The sequence below is a fragment of the Centroberyx gerrardi genome, chromosome 18, assembly GCF_048128805.1.
Source record: "Centroberyx gerrardi isolate f3 chromosome 18, fCenGer3.hap1.cur.20231027, whole genome shotgun sequence".
Taxonomy (NCBI): domain Eukaryota; kingdom Metazoa; phylum Chordata; class Actinopteri; order Beryciformes; family Berycidae; genus Centroberyx; species Centroberyx gerrardi.
The window spans coordinates 9,075,101-9,099,681 of NC_136014.1; the positions used below are offsets into that span (position 1 = coordinate 9,075,101).

At 41.3% G+C, this 24,581-nt stretch overlaps 1 protein-coding gene across 1 annotated transcript; it reads right to left on the reverse strand.

Annotated features, from left to right (window-relative positions):
- Nucleotides 1-8,093: 8,093 nt before the first annotated feature.
- LOC139927923 (apolipoprotein B-100-like) lies at nt 8,094-24,064 on the reverse strand. The gene is made up of 29 exons (XM_071920236.1): nt 24,010-24,064; nt 23,130-23,162; nt 22,787-22,899; nt 22,543-22,688; nt 22,266-22,413; nt 21,938-22,090; nt 21,251-21,375; nt 21,047-21,132; nt 20,491-20,938; nt 20,251-20,365; nt 20,018-20,164; nt 19,721-19,932; nt 19,384-19,579; nt 19,106-19,285; nt 18,812-19,015; nt 18,499-18,666; nt 18,169-18,374; nt 17,892-18,074; nt 17,660-17,790; nt 17,340-17,550; nt 17,079-17,251; nt 16,778-16,935; nt 16,576-16,685; nt 16,115-16,488; nt 9,914-15,943; nt 9,698-9,809; nt 9,558-9,581; nt 9,223-9,409; nt 8,094-9,089 (listed from the first exon to the last, which is right to left on the reverse strand). The coding sequence occupies exons 1-29, from the start codon at nt 24,062-24,064 to the stop codon at nt 8,094-8,096; spliced, it is 11,424 nt and encodes a 3,807-aa protein (XP_071776337.1).
- Between the last annotated feature and the right edge of the window lie 517 nt (nt 24,065-24,581).

The following is a 24,581-nucleotide window of genomic DNA, read 5'->3' on the forward strand; positions in this document are numbered from 1 at the left end:
TTTGTTCACATTCTTTCAGAGTTTCTAGTTCTAGTTCTAGTTTCTAGTTTGAGATGCATGTCTCAGTTTACACCACTAGATGGCAATGAAAGCAGGCAGTGATCTACTGTATGTGGGTTTGTTGTAAAATGCCATTCAGAGACAATTAAGAGATCCTAGCCAATGAAGTGTGTTGTGACTATTTGTGCTAGGGTTTATTTTTTTTTGTTTAGGTTCATTTTCACCTCACCTCCACTCTCGTCTTCATTGGGTTTACATCTGCACATGCTGCTTCTTCTTCTTCTTCTTCTTCTTCTTCAGAGTCATCCTTTAAATCTACGGAGCCCCCCCCCCAACATTTATCGCTAAACAAATAATGTGTGGCCACAACTTAGTAACACATGGGAATGAGATCATTATGACGTGGAGAACTCATAATTGACCAACTGGGATAGTCTACCCGTAGTATGTGGCGTATGCTATTTCTTACATTTTTACATTATTTGTACTTGTGGCACCTCTAACCCAGTAACCCAGTTACTAATAGTGCTTCTATCATTATTTACTTGCAAAGACAAATTAAGCCATATGACAAATACAATACAGGTATTGTGAAAATTTCACTGTTGACCTCATTACCCCCAAATAGAGCTTTTCACAGAAACACCACATATATAATTATACTGTGACTTACATTGATAAAATTAAAGATCTTATACGTCTGTATCATAGCCTATGTGAATTGATTTTTTAAACAAACGTTTTCGGCAATATGAGCTATATTTGAAAGTTATCCTCATGAAATGTGTATCCAAATGTTAAGGTATACTGCATTAGATATATCTCAAGTTAAACTGTAAAGATTAGCCTATGCCAAGAAATTTCACCTTCCCGTTTCTCGTGCTCATGTTTTTATTGCACACTACATTGAACCTCTAGATGGCAGTGTTGCATATAGTGTTGCTGCAGTTTTATTGTGACACTGTATGCATGATTTCTTCTGTGTTGCACCATCTGACACAGGCTACATCACCATTTATGAATGAAATCTCATATTTGCTCCAAGATTGACTGGATCATCGTATTACTGCTTTGATTGTTATAATTTGATGGAAGGACTTCCATCATACTTAGCATTAACAACTGCATACATAAACACAAAAAAGGCTATAGTGAAGTCTTGGGCAGTGCAGTAAGTGTCCTGTCTGACAGCTTCTGCACCACTATGGATTTGGAGTTTGGTTGGTATGGCTGCTCTCTGTTGTCTCCCTGAATCTCTTGCTATCCTTTCTATGCTATTGATAGAATGGACAACATTACCTTTAAAAAAAATATAGTTCACTTATTCCATATTTTGCTAGTATTTCCCTGTTTGAAAGTGACTGTACCTGGCTATCACTATTTTCTGCCACTTCCTCAAAACTGCCTCAGATTCTTCCTGCTAGAAAAAATATGATTTGACAGAAAAAAAAAGTCAACTCTCAAAATATCATGCATTAATAGACAATACAATGGCTTGGGTGAATACTTGATTGGCTGGAGGGGAGTTTATTAATTTTAGATAACATGGCTATGACACAGTAGTCCTTAACACTGTTCTAAATGAATGCGCCTAGTTGAGACTGGCTTATGAATAATATTATTGTCCACAAGGACCTTGTGGACAATAATATCATTCATAAGCCAGTCTTTCTCCAATCACATCCATCCAATGGTGCGTGACAAAATATATGAATATGTGTCACTTGGGATAACATCTGTGCCTTTTCCTTAAGAAAGTGCTGAAAACCTTTGTTCAGAAAGAGATGTGTGAGACAGGAAGCATTGTCCCACATCCACAGGACCAGTCCTACAACCCCTCAAGCCATGTCATCCAGAACCTTGTGAATCTGGCCTTATAGTTGCTGGCAAATATTCTGGCTTGGATCAAGTGAATCTGGAAGAAAAGATTAAAACATGGTCGTTGGCAGATCCAAGTGCAAAGTTTTTCTTTAGAAAGTGCACTGAGAACACAAAGGATGAAACAGAGATGGTGAACACAACTGAAAAGGGATTTCCATCCACTGAAGATGCCAGTGACTCAGAAGATGATGGCACACACGAGGTGAAAAAGTCATCACATGAAACATTCTTGTTTATCCATCAGAATGCACAACAGCAGCAACTACTTCAGCGTTATGGGGCTATGGTCCTCCTTGATGCCACATACCGGACAAGCAAGTATGCATTGCCCCTGTTTTTTGTTGTTGTACGGACAAATGTTGGATATAAACCCAATGCAGAGTTCATTTGTGAAAATGAGACGACTGCTGCAATCTCTGAAGCCCTCAACATCATAAAACAATGGAATGTGGATTGGAATCCTAAGTACTTCATGCTTGATTATTCGGAACCAGAATACCAAGCTCTTCACTCTGTCTTCCCTGATGCTCAGAAGTATCTGTGCTCTTTCTATCCGGAGCAAGCTTGGATTACATGGACAAAGGAAGGTAGGATCCTGTTGAATTGAAAATAAATATTTCATCAAAAACCTGTGAACATTGGTTTATCCTTTGTGCTCATTCCAGATTTTCCACTTACTTGGAGCTTTTCATTGTTAATTTTCATATGGTTAGGGATGCACCAAAGGCAACTTTTTCCACTGGTGACACCAATTCTGAGTCCAAAACTTTAAGTGGCTGATACGGAGTACTGATCCATTACCTTTACTGAGCAGTACAATAAGGGTCACTGAATAAAAACGATTTAGCCTGATGATTTTGGCATTGTTACATCCCTGATTGTTATTGTTAGTGGTTGGATGTTTAATAATATTTAAAGGTCATTTTACATTAATAGAATAAATGTGAGACAAGAAATTTGTGAGACAGCTAAGTTAGAGCAATTCCCTTGGTGGAACATGAAATTAAATACAAAAAAATAACATCTTACCCCCTAACAAACTTTTGCAGGAAAGAACAAGTTGTCCCCTACTGAGCAAAGTGAACTGCTTGGCCACCTCCGAGAGATGGCAAGTGCCCCAAGTGAAGCAGCTTATGATAGGGAGGTTGAGAGGTTGAAACAGAGTAGAGTACACAAGTCGAAGCAGGAGGTCCGAAATTATGTCAATAGGAGATGGCTTTGTATTCTAGAGGTAATACACTGCACCTGGACATGTTCTGTTCCACATTTCATGTTCCACATTCCACATTTAGACTGATAGGGATGTTCAAGACAGGTTAGGACCTTTACACACTATTTTGTTCATGGTGTTTTAATTCTTTTGCTTTGATCCTTTCATCAGCACATACTCTTTAATCAGTTTAACAGAATATTTTGTGTGTTTCTCAGAGGTGGTGTAGGGCATATGCACCACAAGGATTCAGTGTGGCAGTAACTACAATCCAAAAAATGGAGTCAAAACGCTCAACAAATCGCTGAAGAGCTTTTACCTCAAAGTTTCTGGGACAGGGAGTGTTTCATCACTGTTGGAAACTGTGGTCTGCGAATTCATCCCGGAACAGCTACTATCATACAATAGACTCAACTTCATTTATAGCAGCCGATGCAAGGCTTACAATCAACATATCCCACAATTCCTGAAAGATAAGCCCAGGAGTTTTGTGCAGGCATGTGCAAGGAGCATGTGCAGGAGCTTGGAAAGGGATCCTTTAGGACCAACAGTGAGACAACCTCAGTGTGGTACAATGTGGACCTTGGTGAAAAATCTGAAAAATATCCGTCTTGTGAATGTTACTTATTCAAAACAGCGTTCTTACCATGCAAACATTTCTTTGCCATTTTCAAGTACACTGACAAAACATGGGCAGACCTCAGTCCGATGTATATCCAAAGCCCATATGTAACACTGGATAACAAAGTCACCTCAGCTCAAGCCAGTCCGGACAGTGTTGAGGACAGCACAGAAGAGGTGTACTCCAGTGAGCCTTGGGATAGCCCTGTGCCTTGCACAAGCAATCAGCCACACAGTACAGGGAATGAGCCACATTGTACAGGTGCAGCATCTGCTCAGCGTCATCTACGAGAAGAGCTTCAAGTTTTACATGACCTATCATATCTTTGCACTAGTAAGGAGGCCATTGGGAATGCAGTCACAGTTGTTCATGGTCTTTGTGAGACAATTAAATCATTATTGTCCAAGGATGATGGCTTGGTCCTCACCAGCAACCAAGATGAACTCACTAAACTACAACTCATACCACTACCCACTCGCTCTAAGAAGGCCAAAAAAAAGAACTGCCAAGAGAAAGAAAATGATGGTAGATGAAAACAAGCTGTGACACGAGGGAAGGCAGGACTGCCCAGCAGTTGCTAAGGAAGAAGGTGTGTTTGACTAAAGCAAATATGGTAAAAGGGTTAGAAAAAATGTTGGTAGCTGGTTAGTAGGGACAAAATCACGTTGTCAAAATAAGTTATAGATATGTCAGTTAACGTGTGCATTGCTGAAGAGACTCAAACCGTCTTTCAGTCCCTCCCTGCCTATCTGTATAGAGCTGGAGATCTCACTCAGATTGATTCAGATTGCTCACTAAGTTGACTTGGCAGAAGGGACATGGCAGGGGCTGGGTAGGCTATGGAACATTTTCTGTGCCAAAATCCAACATGATAAAACCAACCATCAACCATCTAATGATAAAAACATAGAATCTACAAATAACAAATGACCACAACCAATGAATGCTCACATCATCAAATTATGAATATTCAAAATAATGAAAAGCCAACCATCAAGTAACAAAAGAACAAGTCAAATTAAAAAAACCTCCATACAACAAACAGCCACATGTGATTTTTATGTTAAAGTGTGAGTCTACTGTTCACCACCATAGATGTCATGATTTTATTATTTGACATGGACATTCATTATTTGATGGCTGCAAGAGAAGGCTATGTGTGATATTATGTGGTCATTTTGTTATTTAAAGTTGTGCTGTGCACCTGCCAATCAAAGGCTCCGCCACCGCCCAGTCCAACCCACCAAATTGACGATTGATTGGGTGGAGTAAATCTGTACAGTCTGTGTGCAAGGCTTCAGTTCCAAAACTGTTTCATTAGCCTAATCTGCAAAATATGAGTTACTGTGAATTAATTTGAACTGGTCAATTTATTAGATCAAGTGCAGGCTGGAACAGGAAAAATGATCACTCACACTCATTTCACTGCGTGGTACAGGCTGTGAAGAAACAGGCTGCTCTAGTCACACAGCAGGCATGTCTGTTTTCACCTCACCCAACAAGCGTTCTCTAGGTGGGTCCTTTTGACAAGTGCACAGCCAAACGTCAATTAACAAATGACCACATCAAACATTGAATACTTTGCAGCCAGCAAATAATGTCCAAGCTAGTGAAATCACAACATCCAGTGATGAACAGTAGACCCACACCTTAATATAGAAGTCAGATAAGCTTTTTGTTAGTTCATGTGAACTACTGTGTTTTTTTATTTGACTTTTTCTTTTGTTATTTGATGTTTGGCTTTTCATTATTTGACGTGAATATTCATTATTTGATGAATGGCTTTTCATTATTTGACATATTGTATGTTTTTATCATTAGACGTGATCATTTATTGTTGGATTGTGGTTTGTAGTTTTAATCAGATTGTGCATTCCCACCATCTAATTCACTCCCGGAATGCTCAATTACAGCCCTGAAAATATGTGACATGAACATTATAAAGTCATAAAGGCTGACTTACTTTATTTCTGCACATTCTGCATATGAGTTGTCACATATGGCACATTTTCTGTGTGTTTGCTACCTCAATCCTTGAATATACAGTATTGACAAGGTGTAGTTTCCACAATGCATGTCTATACACCTGCACATATCTATATGGCCTTCTGTACACTTGGCATCACACATTTTGCATATAATTTATATTTGTAAAATCACATATGTGTTTTCTCATATTCCCATGTCCTTCCTATTGTTATACATGTTGCACTCTGTTATTTTTATAATGTTTCCACCATTTCATACTGCATATGTTTGATATTTTTGGTATATTTTTTTATAGCATATATTTATTATTATTTAACACTGTAATCCATACTTTTCCCATACTTTTCACTCACACATTCTACTTAACATGTTCTAGTGTTAAAATTATTGGTTGCATATTTTTTTATAACCCCCATTTGCTATATTCTTGTTTATATTCTATTTTTCTGTTAATATTCAATTGTTTTCTCTGCTGTAGGCCTATCCTACTGTTTGCTGTTGCAATGATCCAATTTCACCACAGGAATCATTAGTTTCATCTTAGTTTATATATACATTTTGATGACCGAAAGTAGATAAAAGCCAATTATAATTCAAAGAGACTGTTGGAGAGGTAATAGATTAGATATAGATATAGATATTATATAATTGGATGCCCTCCAGATTAATGTATCAGGACATGTTGTAAATCCAATAAAAACCTCTGATCTGTAATATATATATATAAAATAAAAAAAATCCAGACACTGGTAGGCCAGAAGCAAAGGGTAGCTCTAATCTAATAAGAGGGTTTCCCTTGCCCAGGCCTACCAAAGTAATGAGTACACTACACCAAGTACAAAGTAAAGGTTTGATTTAGATTCTTCTGATTCATACTAATCGTAAAGGTTTTATATGAAAGCCTACAGTATTGCTTGGGAAACCGCTTCACTTTGCTGGACTACAGTGAATGATACGAGCAATACAAATGGCTACTTTTTGATCTTCACTGCACTCTTTTGAAACAAAATAAACTCCTATGGCACTTCTCTCAACACACACATGCTTAGGAAATCTTGCTTCACTATGCCATGATTCGAAGTCTGTCAAACAATGTGAAGTGGTTAATTTCTAGCCATGCACATGCTCATATGCACTTTTTTTATTTTTTATTTTGTGGCTTTTTAGCCTTTATTGATAGGTAGTAGTAGAGATCGACAAGAAAGTGAGGGCAGAGATGTTGTGTCTGGATGTTGCTGTACTGTCGCCTGTTTTGTTCCATTTTCTGTTCTGTATTTGTATTCATTCTTTGTGTTTTCTACCATGATTTTATAATTATTAGCCTCTTTGCTTGCTTTCTTTTTTTGTTCTCAGTATATGTGTATTTTGTACAGTGAAACTTCTGTGTAAAATGCAGAATAGAATTGATTAGTCTTACAGTGGAATTCATAGTATTCCAATGATGTCACATGCATTTCCTACTAATATGGTGCTTCACCATATACAGCACATTGGCTGTGGCTCATTGGCATTTGATTGTAATCACCTATTGATTTATTACAATCACCTGTTATTTTCCTGCCAAGATGGCCTGTGGTAATGTAACAGACTACTATGAATAGTAGCTAACTAGGAAACTGTAGCTCACATGACCAATATATAGAGGAAAATGCATACCATTACTTAACAATACTCATCCAATAACTGTCATCCACCGAGAATGTGGACTTCCACTACCATCGCTAAGTATTAACAAATTCTGCTTACAATGCATCAAGCAAAATCACTGGTTAAGTTGTTTTTGGATGGATTGAGAGGACTCCCTTTGTGGTAAATCAGAAAGATTTCTATGAAGTCTGAATTATCCTGTAAGAGTTTTGCTATGTGACTGAATCAGCAGTCTGACTAGACAATTTTGCACAATCTCGATTATCTGGAAAGTACCATTCTGTAGTCAAATGTTCAATCTTTTTTTTTAACTCATAATTGATTTGGTGAGATCCACTCAACTACTACATAAAGATATGCTTTCTCTCATGCAGTTTCATTTGCCAGTTATTGTCATTTATGTAACCTTTGGGTGTGAATAGCAAAAAACGATCATTAGGCAATAAACCAGACCTTCAAATGATCAAGGATTGCATTAATGGACTTTATTAATACTCTTCACTCTTTGCCTACTGCGTGTTGAAAACAAAGGGAAGCGAGACTCAATAAAAGCTTCCATTATCAATGTTGGTATACAAGTAATTTACATTAAAAGGATAAAACAATATCTAGTTAACAAGGTGTTCATGTTAAACTGACTGTTATAAATATATTCAAAAACACTTTTTGAGCTAATCGTCCATACTCCTTCCAAACATGTTTTTTAAACAGATGGTAGTGTTTCACATAGACTGTGAGGGTCTCTCACTGTTGGAAGGGAAAAGGAAGGTCAAACTCAAGCCTTCCTGCATTAACTTTCATGTAAGTCGGAGCCTCCTCTGAAGCCTGCAGCAGAAAACCAAAAACAATGGTATTGAACTGCTCCACCCCAGAGATGAACATATCCATGATGTACTCAATGACACTGTGCAGCTGCTCCATATTTAGTGCAGAGATCTGTTCAAAGACATCCCTTATGACAGAGACAAGGTTACGATAGGGGACGTTGATGTTGATGAACACTGCATCCAAGTAGTCAGACTTGATGGAGTCAACAAACTCCTGAGATTTCTCAACGACAGCCCTCAGGGTCTCACCCACCTTCACTAGCATCATGTCAAGGCTCTCCATATTTTTCACAAAGTCCACAACTTCGTCAAAGATGTTCTTGAAAGATGTTTTGACCTGATCCAAGATCTGGCCCCCAGTAATTGCATCACCAACTGGCATGCGTAATTTGACACTGCTGATCATCTCAACCAGAGAGTTGTAGTAGACCTCCATGTTCTCAAAGATAATCTGGAGGACCTTCTCTAGCATAGCACCAATGCTGCTGGTCAGCTTCTTGAGGACCTCAGGGAGAGTGGTCATCTCCTCAGAGCCAGGCAGCTTGAACTGGGTCTCCCTCAGGACCTTGATAGCAGCATCCAGGAAGACCTGGACAGTCTTTTGGTACTGGCCAATGATGTTCCTGAAGAAGATGGACAGCTGGCTCATTTGAATGTCATAGTTGAAGGCAGTGTTATAGGCCTCGTTGACAAGGTTAACAATGGAGTTCTTCAGCTCCTCCATGTTCCTTGTGATCTGGTACTTGTCAGCAAACATGGTAAATGTCGAGGTGATGGAAGGGAGTCTGTTCTTGAGTCCAAAGAGCATGTCTTTTGGTGCCTCCATGTTGTAGGCAATCTGCAGGTTCATCTTATCATCATCCTTAGCAGATGATCTGACAAGGAAGATGTCAACATCAACGTCTGGGGCAGACTGTTGAATAGAAGAGAAGAAAAGATTATTTTTGTTATATTTTGATTTTAGTATTTAATTTTCCTGAGATGAAAAAGGTGATGTTCACTTCTTGTGGGGCACAATGTTAATGAAAGGTTTCACTAATACTCACAGCATAACGACTATAGAGTCTTGCACTCATCTGAGATGGGACCCTGCCATTGAATTGAAGGCCCAGGAAGCCAGTGGATGGGGTGGAGATGGAAGCACTGATTCCATCTCTGCGAGCAGCATACCGGAAGTTCACATCAGTGAAAGTAGGGCTGGTGATGTCCACATTCAGGTTGTGGCGAGAGATGCTGGAAGATAAAGAAAGCATATCAAATGAGAAATCACTATTCTTGAGTTAACTGTTAAACATAAAAGAAATTTGATGGACATACATATATTGTAAAGGTTTGTTGAAAAGTAAACAAGAATGTTGAATAGACAATATACTGTATTTACCTGTCATCAACTTGGCGCTTTCTCCTGAAATGTAAAGAAAAAGAAAGAAAAAAACACAAAATTAGATAATTACTTGAAAGCTTAAATAATATCAACAATTATTAAACATAACATGTAAAATGTTCTACGCAAAATGTTACCTCAAGGCTTGGGCAATAACATGATGGACATCCATGGTCAGGTCAGTGTGTGTCAGGACAGCCTTGCTAACCATGTTCAGAGCATCATTCTCAAAGTTTGCAGTGGTAGAAGCTATTGAAAGAAAATTATTTTTATTTTTATAAGATTTGGTGCTCAACAATCCTCAATATACAGTATATAAGAAATAAATATTTATGGGAATTTGTGCAACTCACCATCCATGTCATATTCCAGGAAGACAATGGCAGAGGTAGCAGAGGATTTGAAGGTGACTTTGAAGACTGGAGCATCACCCTCCACTTCAGCTGCCAGGTTTGTGATGTACACTGGGGTGACAATCTTGGCATTGGCAGAGATTTTCTGCTTGGGGGCTGTCACTTCAACGACAGTCTTCTCAAAGATGGTAAAGTCACCCAGGCTACTTGGCTGAGACATATCAATCTCAATATCAGCAGTCAAGGAAGAGATTGGTGCAAGGTCAATGGTTGCCTGGGCAACATGCTCTCCCTTGGTGTTGAAAGTGAACACGTTTGCCTCGTTGTTGCTAGTAAACTTCAGCACTGCATACACACGGCTCAGGGAGGCTTCAACAGCCAGATTCTCATTCACATCCATGCCAATGATTTTGGTCGCACCATGGGTAAGTTTGGCATCAGCAATTACCTTGGATGTGGAGCGTAGGCCATCACTATTCAGGTACAAATTAGCCTCATTGTCCAGGACTCCCAAAACTAGATAGTGTTCAAGCACTGTGCCATCAATGTTTGCCTTAGTGGTTGACTCCATGGAAACATACTCAAAGGTTCCCTCCAGCTTCAGGCTGTGGTCTGCCTCTGCCTTTCCGGCAGCCTTGAGTACGGGCATGTTGAAATCACCCTTTAGCTTCAAGGTGGACACAGCATTTGCTTTGGTCTTGGTGTCCGCAACCAGATTCTGGTTTGCTTCAAGGTTGAGTACAGGCAGGGCAATCTTTGCAACAGTAGCCACAGAGACAGCGGTTTCAAAAGTCTCAGTGCTCACACTGATGGTGCTGTCATGAGTGCCCTCAATGTGACGATTCTCCAGGGACAGGGAGTTGGCCAACTTGATTCCTCTCTTGGTGGTCAGACTGGTGGTTCCATCAAGTTTGGCTTTCAGGCCCTCAAACACAGAGGCTGTGATTGCTCCCAGACGGAACACAAGATCATCCTCAGCATACAGTCCAGCATTGACATTCAGATTGATGATGGCAGACTTGAAGGACAGATCTGTGATCAGGTTACCCTCTGAGGGAATCTGGATTAGACCCATCAAATTAACAAGGGGGGTCATCTGGCTCTTCTGGTACACAATCTTAGCATCCACATCAACAGTCTGCTCGGTGGTAGTCAAGATGTGCTTCAATCCAATTTGCTCGTACAAGTTCAGATCACTGATGGCTGGAGTACGGAAGTCAACAAAAGGCAGATCAATCTCAGGAATGCTGATGGGGCTTGTCAGGAAGTCAAGATTGGCCTCACCATCCATGGCAACAAAGATGCCAGCCTCTTTTTCATTATTGTCAACAGTGAAGTTGTAGAAAATTTTGTACTGATTGAAACGGGCCAGAGTTACTGTGTTCATCTGTTGGGTGTCAGGCTTGAAGATGGCTGAGTAATCATTCTGCAGATCTATCTTAGCAGTCAGAATTTCAAACAGGTTTACCCTGGTATTTCCTTTGTTCTGGAAGTCAAAGACAAACTCAATGGGACGTACAACAACACTGAATGTATTGGAAAGGACTCCGCTGACTGCACCATATAGCTCTGTGTCATGGTTTGCCTTCAGCTCAGCCTTCAGATCATAAAGGTTGCCATGTCCAGATGCCACAACAAGACTGTTCTTAATGGCTAGGCCCTCTACCTCATTGCGGACTTCAAACGTGAAGTAGCTAAGGATGGCAGATTCAGCAGTCATTTGCTGTTTCATCTTCAGAATGGTAGAGTCTGTGTCACCAGAGAAAGTCAGGGTGACAAGGCTGGGAGTGATTGTCAAACGCAGGTTGCTCTTGTGGTTGCCCTCTTCAGCATTGCACTTGCCTTTGCCGACATTTTCAACTGTGAGGCTAAGGGTGTTGCCATCCTGGCGAACAATTGCCTTCTGGGTTAGAGTGGCATCACTGGTGAAACTGATGATTGGGAGGTTCACTAAGTGATTATAAGTTGTGTCAAGAGAGGCAGACATTCCCCCTTCCATAGCAATAAAGGCTGTGTTCACTAATTCAGCAGTGTATGGTGAAGTGGTGACCGTCACTGTAGTCTTGGCTTGGGCCTGGGCTGATCGACCATAGAGGCTTACAGATGCCTGATGTTCAACTCCAAGAGCAGGATGATTGAACTTTAGGGTCTCTGCAAAAACAACACGGCTCATCTTCGGTACTGCAATACGAGCAGTGGAGTCCAGTTTGTAATTAAGGATTTCAAAACTATCAGATGTGGCCTGGGAAGTCAGGAATCCAGTGAACTGAGGGGTCATTTCATTATCAGTAGAATTCTGGAACTCAGCAGAAGTCTTGACAGTGTAGATGGGGGTGTGGAATTTGACCTCACCATACAGTTTACCAAAGCATGGGACCATGATGTCAGTTGGGATGGTTGGCAGCTTGATCTCAGGAAGCTGAAGCGTCTCAACAAGCTTTTCCACAGGGACCTGTGGGATGGTTGGGAGAGAGATCTCGGGAAGGCTGATCTCTGGGAAGGTTATCTCAGGCATGGCAGGAAGGTAGTTCATGGTCAGGTCTCCAAAGAAAGCATCTATATCAAGCATCTTGATCTCAAAGTTGACAAGGAAATCAATAAGATTAATGATTCTCTGCTTAATGTCATCAAAAGAGATGGTGGTGGCTTGCACAGTGTAGAAGCTCATGATGGTAAACTCAGGGATGTCCAGCTGTGTTGGGATTTCAAACTCGTGAAGCTTATCCATGCTAAGTTTCATAGAAGGCACAACAAGGTCAGTGAGAGGGAAGATGAAGGATGGTATGTTCAGCTCAGCTTTCTTCAGTTCAGTGATGAGCCCTTCAATGATTTGCTTAATCTCGCTGACGATCTTGTGCTCAGCAGCCACTTTCTGAATGACCGCAACCATATTGGTGAACATGTCAGTAATGATGGACATGAGCCCAGTATAGTACTTGCTCACTAGCTGTAGGCAAGAGGTAATCTCATCTTTGACATTCATTTCAGTAATTGTCTGTTTCAGATATTCAGCAAATCCCTTTAGGTCATTAAGCATAGCCTGGTCAATGATGTCCTTCAGAGTTTTGATCATTTCTGCAACTTTGATTTCTCTCAGTTGCTCCATGAAGCCCCTAACAGAGGATAAGACAAAGTTGACAAAATCTCTTGTGGCCTCAAGTTTCTGGGGGATTTCAAGTGCTGTGATGATTTCATTCACATAAGCTGTGTACTTAGCAATCATTTGATTGGCCTGATCCACAAACACATTGTAATCGAATGACTTCAGCTTCTGGACAATAGTGTCAAGATACACATTCAGTTGTTCAATCATATGCTTAATCTCAGTTGCTTTCAAGTAGTTGATACCATCTTCTATAACTTGCATAACTTTGGCAGGGATGTCTGTGTCTTTCAGTTTCTGAGCTACAGCGTTGATGGTTTCCTCAATTCTGAACTGCTTGATGAGCTCCACAAGCTTTTCCAAGATGGCCTCAACCTTCTTGTCAACCTCAAACTTGACAATCAGCTCCCTCATCTTGGCATGGAATGTGTTGATCTTACCAAGGATGTCAAAATCTTGAATCAAAACCCTAACATTATCAATTATTTCTCTGAAAATGTCTGTGGGAATCTTAGCTACCAGTTCCTCAATGTAAGCTTCCAAATTGATAGAGGAAATGTAGTCCTTCAGCTTGGCAACAGATGTGGACATGTCAAAGGTCTCAATGAACTGCTTCAAATCACTTATGATCATCTCTAGTTTAGCCTTGATTTCAAAATTGGCATCGATATCATGCAGGAAAGCAATGCTGCTACCCTTCAGTTTTTCCAGGTCAATCAGCTTGATAAGGTCCCTCATGGTATCCATCACAGCAACAATCATAGCCTTGATGTCATACTCTTCATTAATAGCGTTCAACTGTTGCTGGATCTTCTGAATTACAGTTTCAGACAGGGTGCCACTAACGATAATGTCTTTCATGGTATCAACAAAGTTTTGGATGCGAGTAGTGAGATCAAGCAGCAGTTTCTCAACAGTAACCTTCAGGTTCATCAGAGAAGCTTCCAGGTCCTCCATGGAAATTGTATAGTCTTGGGTAAAATCAAGTAGGTATTGCTTTAGCTGAATGGCTTTGCCTTCTACATTCAGCTGAGCAACAAAGTCACTCACATGCTGAGGAATAACCTCGAGTGTAGCCCTGATTTCCTCATTGTTGATGTAGTTCTGCAATGCTTCTGCAATGCTCACAACAACAACCTTGACACTTTCCAAGAAGGCAGGCAAGTTTTCAATTAGAGGGAGCTGAATTATGTGACTATCTGTGTTCTTATCATACTTAAGGAAACCAGAGATGGTGAATTCCTGGTTGTCTGTGGAGGCTGTGTTGAGAATATTTGTGAGGATGGTGCCAGAAACCTCCATTCCGATTCTCTCTGCAGTGTTGTAAACACTTAAGTCCTGATTAAAGGCATGGTCATTCATCTTAGACTTCATCCTAAGAGTGGTTTTCTGCTCCTGGGGAGACAGAACAGTATCCATCTTGTTGTCAATAGTGGTCTCCAGGGAGAAACCATTATCCATCTGCTGGCTCACTGAGGCTCTGTATTCATGCGAGGTTGCAAATGCCAGGGGCTGTGCCTTAAGGAGGAACTTGCCATAGAGCTGGGCACTCTGCTTTCCGTACATGGTCAGGTCACCATCGGCATTAAAGATGGCATCAAGGTTGAAGTCAAAGGGAATGATGCTGGCACGGATAGTGTGGTCAAAGCGCATTGGCTGAGAGTTGAAGCGGGCATCATTGGTGATCCTGGCAGCAAGACCAACAACTTCAAGCTCAGTGTTGTGGCTCATGTGAGTTCCAAACAGTTTTCCAGTGGTGCTGCACTTAGCATTGGCAGTCAGGTCAGCATAATTTACCTCATAAGTGTGCTTGATCTCTTCCTCACCATAGATGGCTTTCAGGCTTCCAGTCAGGTCTATCTTGTAGAGCTCTGCCTTCAGCTGAGCTTCATTAATGAAGTTGGTGGCCAGCACTTTCAGGTTGTTATTGACATTTGCAGAAGCAGTGTAGGGCTTCAGGTCGATGGTGATGTCATGAGTATAAGAGGCATGCTCACTGACACTGGCTTCAGCCTTTGAGTTGAAGTCAAAGCTAGAGAGAGTCATGGCCAGGGTGTTGGCATTATCAACCTTGATGTCATACACTGCAGCCTTGTTGTTGATGGACAGAGTAGCCTTTGAGGCATCGAGTCCAGCACTGAAGGTGTTTTCCAGGGTCAGGGGGCTCTGGAGGGTGGTTGTTCCACTTGTGGCCAAACCGTCCTTGTTCATTGTCAGAGTAGCCTTGTGAATAGCTTCATTCTCGAGGAGCTTCACAGTGGCATCACTGCTCAAAGCCAGACCACTGACATCAAGGGAGGCAGAAAGCAGACAGTAGATACGGTTTTCAGATTGTTCTGCGTTGGTCTCCATCCTCATGATGACTTCACCGGCACCGGCAGAGGCCTCCGCCCGATTGCGGATCTTCATGCCAAGAGCAAACGCATTTGTATCACATTTCAGTGACAGCTTCTGGTCTTTGAAGGAAAGCTCAGCAGTGTGGGTCAGGATGTCTTCGAAAGCATTGGTGTTGGACACAACAGAGAGTTCACCATTGGCAAAGGTTGCTGCAATTGTGTTCTCGGCCTGAACAATCGTAGAGTCAATCTTCAGAGAAGAATCAATCTTTGCCTCTGGCCTGAATGGGAAGATGATAAAAGATTGGGTGGAAATGGTGTTGCCATAGATGGGTCCAGCCTTGACTGTTCCCTCAAGGTTGCTATCAGCAGAGATTTCTTCAGTGTTGATGCCAGCCATGCCAGTGTGTTCTAGGGCAATATTGAGACCGAAGGGACTTGTGGCTTCAATCTTGCTGCTTGATTTAAAATTGAATTTGTCTGTGAAAGTGGCATCCTCAATGACAGTAATACTGGCTTCAATGAATTTATGTACCAAAGAGCTTTTCAATTGGGCTTTGATAGAATCAGTGTTGGCCAACATTCCAGAGCCTATATGAAAAAAAGAAGAAAGGGAAGAAAAAGATAATTGATCACAATGAATAATTGCATAGACAATGCACACAGAAAACAAAAAAAACATTTGTTGTTATGCAATCTACACCAACAGCAATTATCATGCAACAAATTCTGAATTCATTATTGTTATTCACTATTAAATACCTTCCATCTTTATTGAGAGGATATCGAATGGGGAGGTTCCTTTCACATCAAACATAGCTGAGTAGCTTGGTGTATCCACAACATCTTTGCCGGCAGCCATTGAGGCCTCCAAGTCATAGAGGTTGCTCTTCACCACAGTTGAAAACTCAGCTTTGCCAAAGAGTGGCACAGACACAGAAAGGCTCTCAGGGATAAAAAGCTCTGGGATGGGAATCTCCATGGAGTCGATCTCCAGTCCAAACTGGGGCATAGACACGTGGGGTGTGGTTAAGGCAGGTGGAAAGTTTAGCTCCTCTGTTGACTTTCCTCCAAGAGGGAGAGGGATAGCAATGGTGAAGTGCTCGTTGTTGAAGTGGTAGACTACCTTTGCCTCACTGTTTAAAAAAGGAAAAAGAAAAAATTTATTTTTTGAATAGTTTGCACATAATTAAATGATGACCCTTGAGTTTTTTTAATCTTACCCATTCAGGAACAGTTTCTCTGGCAGAGAAATCTCAGGCATATCAGGCACTCTGAAGTTCTGAATGTAAGGGATATCAGTGGCGTACTTCTCCATGTAGTTATTTATTGCCTGAGGAACAAATAGTACTTGTTTTATGCTGACTTCATATTTGAAACTAAAAATCTGTTGGTCAAGATATTTGTGAAATCCAAGTTTCATACCTCCACAGACTTGATGAGGATGTGACGGACCTTCATGTCAGTCTCCCCCACCCGCATGTCAAGAAGATCATTGCCATACTTGTCAACCAGGTCAGAATATGGAAGGAGGATCTCAGAGTTCATATCAGACTTGACCTCAACCTCAATCTTGCTGTCATCTATAAAAATAAAGAATGATGAAATAGAACGCTGAAACATCAGGAAAAGTTCATCTAAACAAAATCATGCGCCCATCTAACTAGTAAGCAATTATAAGTGATTATGAAGTGATTATGTGAGAGTAACTGGAAAAACATAATACCATATTTCATTGTGATTTTCTGGTCAGAGGTGGCCCCCAGGAGCTTGATGTCACTCTCAAGCTCTAATTCCAATTCCTCATCACGCTTCAGGTTGGCTGTGACTGTGGCATCAGCATTGATCATGGGGACAAGAAGTTGGACTTGCAGCATAGCTTCCTTCATGGCCTTCAGACTTTGAAAAATAGACCAATGAGTCAGCATATTTTGAATGATGAGGATGATATTTATGTTATTTGATAAGGATATGACTGATTTCTTACTTGGCACGGCCAACCAGGGAGAGCTGAGGGATGTTCTTGTTTACAAGGTCAAGGTAGATGGAGTGAGTTCCTTTGCCCTTGGTGTTGCCATCGACGACACCCAGTCTGAATCCAGCCTCCACATCATAGTCAGGGATCTGGATGTCAGTAGTGATGACGTGCTTCCTCCTGTTGTACTTCATGATTGCTCTGGCTTCAGTGGGCTCCACACCTGGTGTTAGCCAAAAAACAGTAAAATTGAAAGACTCCACTAAACTTGAGTCTTTCACTAAATGGATCCGGTGATGATGAGGATACGATTTCACCAAATCATACGTTACCTTCTGCCCTCAGAATCATCTTCACAGAGTCAACCTTCTGCCGGCCCCCATCTCCCTCCTTGAGGAGCTCATAGGCAATGGTGGCAGTGTATTCAGTGACTTCACCAGTAGGATGGAGCTCCACAGCAATCCTATTAAGGTAAATAGGAATTAAATTAATGAATCAATGTGCTTAATTAATTTACTTACCAAAACATTAATATTTGCTTGTGGACTAGAGGGTCTCGCTTACTTGCTGTCTCCAGTGAAGGGGAAGTAGGGAGTCGTGTCATAAGAGAAAGCATCGGTGTACTGCAGGGCAGTGCAGTACTTCATTCCAGCGAAGAAGGGAGTGCACTCACTAACATCAACCTTGTCGTTCACCATAGGGGGGATAGTCTTAACCTCAGCTCCAGTCACTGCCACCAGGGTGTTTCTATAATTTAAATGAAACGTAGAAATTAAGAATGTTGCAATCACAGGTATAACATTCCCTCAAATATTTGCATAAAAGTTCTACTCAGGCTTACGTGATGCTGATGAGTTTAGTAGGGTTCCTGGGAGCAGGGATGGTCAGCTTGACATTATCGCTTCCCATGGAGACCTTGGCACTCAGCCCACTCTCGTGGAAAAGGCTGGTGTGCATTTCCAGTCCAGACTTAATGTATTCAGGGATGTGGGAGCCAACCTGAGTCACAAACTCAATGCCAGCAGAGGGCATGAAGGTAACCTCGCTCTGTGTAGAAACATAGGGGGAGGGAACTGAGTTGTAAACCCAACAGAGATACTGTACCAGATGGTAAACTTATATCTGAATGTTAAACACACTTATGTAAATCATTTCAAAAATAAAGGTTTACCATGTCACGAGCAATCTTAAATCCACCCTTGATCCCAGGGGTGAAGGTACCAGACAGGGCAATCCTCAGAGGCACACCGGTGGCAGTGGGCAGGAAGAATTCATTGTCCATGAAGATGTAATGGGCAAAGATTGTGTTGTCAGCCTTAGTCATCAGTCCCTTCATCAGCTGTGGTAGATACAAGTACACAAATACAATGCAAATGTTAAACATGCACTTTCGTTACTCAAATATAATGCTGTCTCTGTGTTTAATGAAAACAACTGCCAAGTATGAGGGCATGGTGTTTTTTTCTGTTTCTGCTTATGCTTACATCAGTTGGGAACATCTTGAACATGCTGTCAATCATCATGGCAGCAGAGTAGGCCATCTCCTCCATTTCATTGGTCCTCAGGTATCCCAGCTCATTTCCTAGCAGTCTCAGATAAACCATTGCCTCTGGAGATTGTTTGGCTTTCAGATCCCTCACCAGTTTGTTGAGGTTGCGCCCGATTTCCCTCATCAGGCTCTGGGAAGCCTATAAATGTGAATACTGTTTTACAAAACTGTTTCCTTATGTTAAAATTGATCTTCACAATTAGAAAGTAAAAAGCATTGTTCTGAATACCTGTCTCTTCATCCTGTCCTTCTTCAGAGCAGGCAGCATGTTCTTCAGGATCTCGTTGACCCTGAGGGGCATGTTGTCAGAGACGAAGTACATGGTCTTCAGGGCGGTGTCAGGGAAGAATCCATTCTCTCCAAACAGGGCTTCAACAGTTGGCTCAAATCCTTTGCCCTCCATTCCGATCTTAAAGGGTGACCAATTTTGAACTGTTATAATCACAACTGAACACATGGAAAATTGTCTCACAGGATAATTTGGATTGAAATTGCCTAAAGTTTTACCTCCATCATGTCAATGTCATAGCCGAATGCCTTCAGGGTCATTTCAAGCATGACCTCCTTGGGCAGGTAGCTGGTACCCTCAAAGATCATGTTGCCCTCCATGGAGCCCATCTTGTAGTTGCGAGAGAACTTGATGGGGTCCATGACGGTTCCAATCTCATTACCCTGCAGGGCTTCAAGAATCTTCTGCCTCAGCCTGTAGGAAAGAAAGACAGACAAAGAGGTTATGATTAAACCAGTGATGGTGAGCATAAAATAAAATGAATAAAAAGAGGTCTTCTTATCATTTACCTTATTAGCTAATGCAGCAAATGTCATGTTAAGATGTTTCACTTACTCTTGGGTCTCGGGGTCAGTTGAGGACAAGATGTTGGTAATGTGGGAGATGACAAAGCTCTTGGCCTGTTGGTCCTGCTCACTGGGCAGGGCAGCAACCAGCTGGGCCAGTTCACTTGGCTGAGGGTCCTTCATCAGTACCAGATATGCAGCAACACGCTTCTGCAGGGGGCTAGCGCTGTCCAGAAGGACCTGCATGAGAACCTCTCTGCCCTGTGACCAAAAAATATATCCCTCATTAAGAATGAAATTAACATAGAAATAATATTTAAAATATTCTGTTAAACAGTTGACTTGCCTCCTCAAGGACTGGAGTCAGCCTGTAGACCTGGATGGCAGCCTGCTGGACAGCCAGGGAAGCAGCAGGCTGGTTCACACACTGGATCACAGCGGCCCTCAGAGCAGGACTGGCAGCTCCCATGGCTGCACCCATGTTTCCAATAACCTAAAATCAAAGGACAGATAATTATTCTACTCATTTGTCCTGCAGTTCATTTAAATTTTGAGAGTTAAATTTTGAGAGATACCCACCCTCAAAGTCATGAAAGTCTCATCCTTGTCACCAGAGCAGTCACCCAACTGATCAGCCATGAACTCGGCAACAGAACGAATCTCAGGGATCAGTTCTCCTTCAGCCTTGTAGAACCTGTTGAAGGGAAACATATAATTAAATGTTAAAGCATGTGTAGCTTATTTTACATATAGAGAAAAGGGTCTGTAAAATAGAACAAGTTATTATTCTGCCTGGAATGTTAGGTCACCTTAACTCACCTCTTAACAACATTGCTCAGGGCATACATGATGGGCTTGCTGGGCTTGTATTTGGCCATCACAAGCATGTCATTGATCAGAAGGGGAGAGGGGTTGGACACCAGTCCCATAGCAAACACAGTGGCATCAACCTCAAGTGAGGAGCTGTCGAAGGTCCTGAGGATCTGCATGATGGCGCTGCTGCACTCAGGGGTACCACACTGGGCCAGAACCTGGAAGGTCAGGGCACGGGACACTTCAAGGGCCTCGGGAATGACAGGGCTCAGGGTCTCAATCTTCATTCCACGGACCATCATAACAAGCTTGTGGAAGAGGTAGGCCCTCCTGTCGCCCTCAGTGTCGGGCAGAGTGGCCAGTTCTGTCAGGAGAGCCAGACCAGCATCCTTATCCTGGATAACACTCTTGTCCTCAGCAGCCTCCATGTGCAGACCCTTGACATTGGCCTCACCTATGATACACAAAAGCACAGTTGGAATGAGGCGATTGTAGCTTTCAGCAACAATAAAAAAAAAAAATTAGACCATAAATAAAAAGATAAATTAAAGGAGGCGCTTACTGTAGTCAAAGACTCTATCATTGTGAGCAGAAACTTCCAGCAGAGTCAGTTCTTGCTTGCCAACATTGGTAATTCCATATTCTCCCCTATGGGCAGACAATACATGGTTGAGAAAAACTACAGAACTCCTGGCCAAGACATATCAGTACAAGCACTCAATGGAACAAGGTATAGTTTGAGAGAGCAGTATGAGGTTTGACTTACTTGTGAGAGAAGGGCACCAGGATGTGGTTCTCAGTGCAGGACCCAGAGGTCATGTGCTTGTTTGCATTGTCAAACTGGTAGTTGCAGGTTTGAGAGCTCCTGACCAGCTGGGCAAGAGGGTAGTGCTGAAAAAGGACAGAAGAATTTTCTGGATTATTTGAAATGGAAGTGGTAATCCACAAGATTCTTGATGTTTTTTTGGCAACATTTTTGGCAAGCGGTCATTGCTGTCATTGCACTGCACTTCCCAGAAATCACTTGCCAATCAGAGTTGCCAGTACTGTGATGTCTTTTTCCTTGGATTTTCTGTTGATGAAGTTTGTGTTTCTGTTGGTAGCACTCTTTATTTGTCTGTTTAGCCATGGTGGCTATCACTGCTCACGCTAATTACCCATTTCTTATCCTCTACTTATTCCAAATAAAGTGCTCATTGTAACAGAAAACACATCACTTCCTGTGCGACGGAGGATTTTTCCCTGGAAAGACTACCCGACACCGGGTATTTAGAGCGACAAATGTAGCAAATGTAAAAGCTGTCATGAACAGGGTATAGGTTGAATCATTACTGTGTTTTCTCAATCAGCAATGAAGAGTAGCAAAGCGGAAATTTATTTTTTATGAAAATGTCACGATAACATGTTTTGATATTTTGATGTTTTGACCAACTATAGCACTTGGATGTCTTACCATGCCGGAGATAAGGGCCAAGGGGCTGGTGTGGTCTTTCATGGGGACAAATTTGTCGCACCTGGACAGATCCCTGGTCAGGCTGATGTCGGTAGCAATGTCCTCTCTAGCATTGACAGAGTATTGGGTCTTGCACATGCCGTGGATGGTGGGCTGAAATAGATGATTGGAGCGAAATCAATATTCATAATATTGCACAGAACATTTTTTCTTACTGTAAATATCAGATATGATGCTTCACAGTGGTATTGATATGCATAAAAATACATTTCAAGGATGTCAGTAGTCTTGGTAATTTGAGGAGCATTTTCTAGGTAAATAAATGTACCATATTCTTGTTCTTCTCTTCCTCCAGCAGAGGCACGGCCAGAGCAGAGATAATACCCCTCTTGAAGTTCAGGATGGTTGTTGTCTCACCCTCCTCAGGGAACAGCTTCACATCGTACACACCCTCAACCACAACCTTCAGAGGATATCTAAAAGAGGTAATGGAGGACATTTTACAGTTTGTTGCAAGTGCACAATTAAAAAAAAATGTCAGAGTAGCAATGAAATTGCCTTTATGAAGCCTACGTTTCATATAATCTTGTTACAGTGTGACTTACTGCTCCATTTCAGCAGCAAAGGCATCAGAGCTGGGTGCAGGTCTGACCACAGGGTTGCCCCCTGCATCCATGTCGACCACCTCACTCAGGCTACAGCCAGTGGTGCGGATGATGAAGCTACACGTCTGAGGCACTTCAATTTCAACCTGTTGCAGAAGGTAAATATTTCTTTCTCACCTCTGACAATCATCATATTGTAAAAGGAATACTGGACAACTAAAGATGGTGGTGAAAGATCTTGTACCTTGCAAGAGGCCTTGGGTCCATTCTGAAGCTGTGAGGCTCCATTGATGGCATTCACAGACTCGGCTTCATACTGGTATTCATACTTGTGCAGGGTCTTGTACCTTTTGGCCACTAGAATAGAGAATAGACATCAAGAAGGGATCTAATAGTGATCTAATGAATCCCATAAAACTGTTGTGACTGCTTAGACTGGATGTCAAAAAAAAAGTTACATTTCTGAAATGCATTTCCATAAAATTGGAATAGGTGTGGCTTTTAACTTTGAGGTGTATAGTGCAAGAATACATAGCCTCTTCTGTTGACAAACAGCATGTAATGGTACAAGCAATGTTGGAACTTACGTAAACAGGTTGGTTGATCTCCATCTTGGGCAGCTGTTAAGAAAAAAGTGAGGTCATTTTCATTCTAAGTGTAAGATAATGCAACTGAAATGAATTCAAATGTCAATTAAATACAAATGATAGTTCACTGAGTACCCTAATCCTTAGGTTCTAAGTCCTGATGATTAGCATGGCATGTCTCCACACATTTTAGATCGCTAACATTTACCCTTTGTGTTTGCTTTTCAAGGGTCTAAGTAACTCATTACATTTACTCACGATACTGCAATCGAGTAGCTTTTTTGTGTATTTTTTAAAGTAGTAATTTTACTTTTACTTCAGTACAAAGGTATTGCGCTCCACTACATTCTGAATTACATCCATTACAGAGTGAACATTTTGTAACTCTCCATAAGCAACAGAAACTAATTTACTCATGTAAATTGACAAATTGTGGAGCCCTTTGCAGTCAGCAAAGAAGAGAAGTGTAATGTGGCTTTACTTTGTTTGTTCACTTTATTTTGTAATTTCCAATTTTTCTAATTAAAAGAATATAGTTTGAACATTGTCCTCTTGTCCTTTTAGAATTGCATGGGAAAGATCACATCAAACAATGTTCTCTTTTCTAAAAAGCAACTCAGTAACTTTTACGCTGAGTACATTTCAAATGAGCTACTTTTTACTTTTACTTCAGTAGATTTTTACACTAGTACTTTTACTTCAAATATTCTTTCTGATGCTTTTTATGTTTTTAAAAATATTAATTAGTAAGTATTCAAAAATGTTTGTTAAAAACTTTAGAAATTTTTAACAACAAAACACTTATCCATCACAAAAGTGTAAGGCTAAATTGAACCCTAAAGAAACTATTTTCTACAGCAAGACTGTAAGCAGTACTCACAAGACAAGGCAAAGGTGCTCAAGAGCAGCAAAAGGCAGAGCTTTGAGTCCCCCATGATGGGTTCGCTGAAGCTCTCTCCTTTGGGGTTGGCGAGTACTCGGACGAGACTGATTCCTCAGATTTAGCATGGGACTTTTATACCTTCAGCAGGGCTCATCCACAGGGACTGGAAGGAACAGACAGTACTTTGAAGGCTCAAAGTCCACTCCGCCCTCCTGTGTGGAGGGACAAAGGCAAAAGGGTTTACAAAAACTACTCATGGCCTAAAGCAGTGGGTTAACAAACTGGTCAATTTTGTGTAGTGAAGTGTTAAAGATTTCTTCCATTTACTGCATTAAAAACTGCAATGGATGTTTAAGTGTTTGCAGAACTGTGGCTAAGATATTCAGATTGATTAAGCTACATTAAAAATTAGATTTGCCACATACTGGTGGTTTTAGTTTTATGATAGTTCTTTCCAATTAGTTTAATTCAGATATCCATCAAGAGCGGTTGAGGTCTAAATTACCGCTGGCAATTGTTCAACTGTAATTTCAGTCATATCAAGGCCCTTTCCCTGGGGTTGCACAACT

Coding starts and splice junctions, on each gene's coding strand:
- LOC139927923 (XM_071920236.1), bottom strand. CDS start 24,064: ATGGGGGACTCAAAGCTCTGCCTTTTGCTGCTCTTGAGCACCTTTGCC. Junction 22,689..22,786: donor GACCCAAGGCCTCTTGCAAG/GTACAAGATCTT, acceptor CTTCTGCAACAG/GTTGAAATTGAAGTGCCTCA. Junction 16,686..16,777: donor TCCTCATCAAGTCTGTGGAG/GTATGAAACTTG, acceptor TTTGTTCCTCAG/GCAATAAATAACTACATGGA.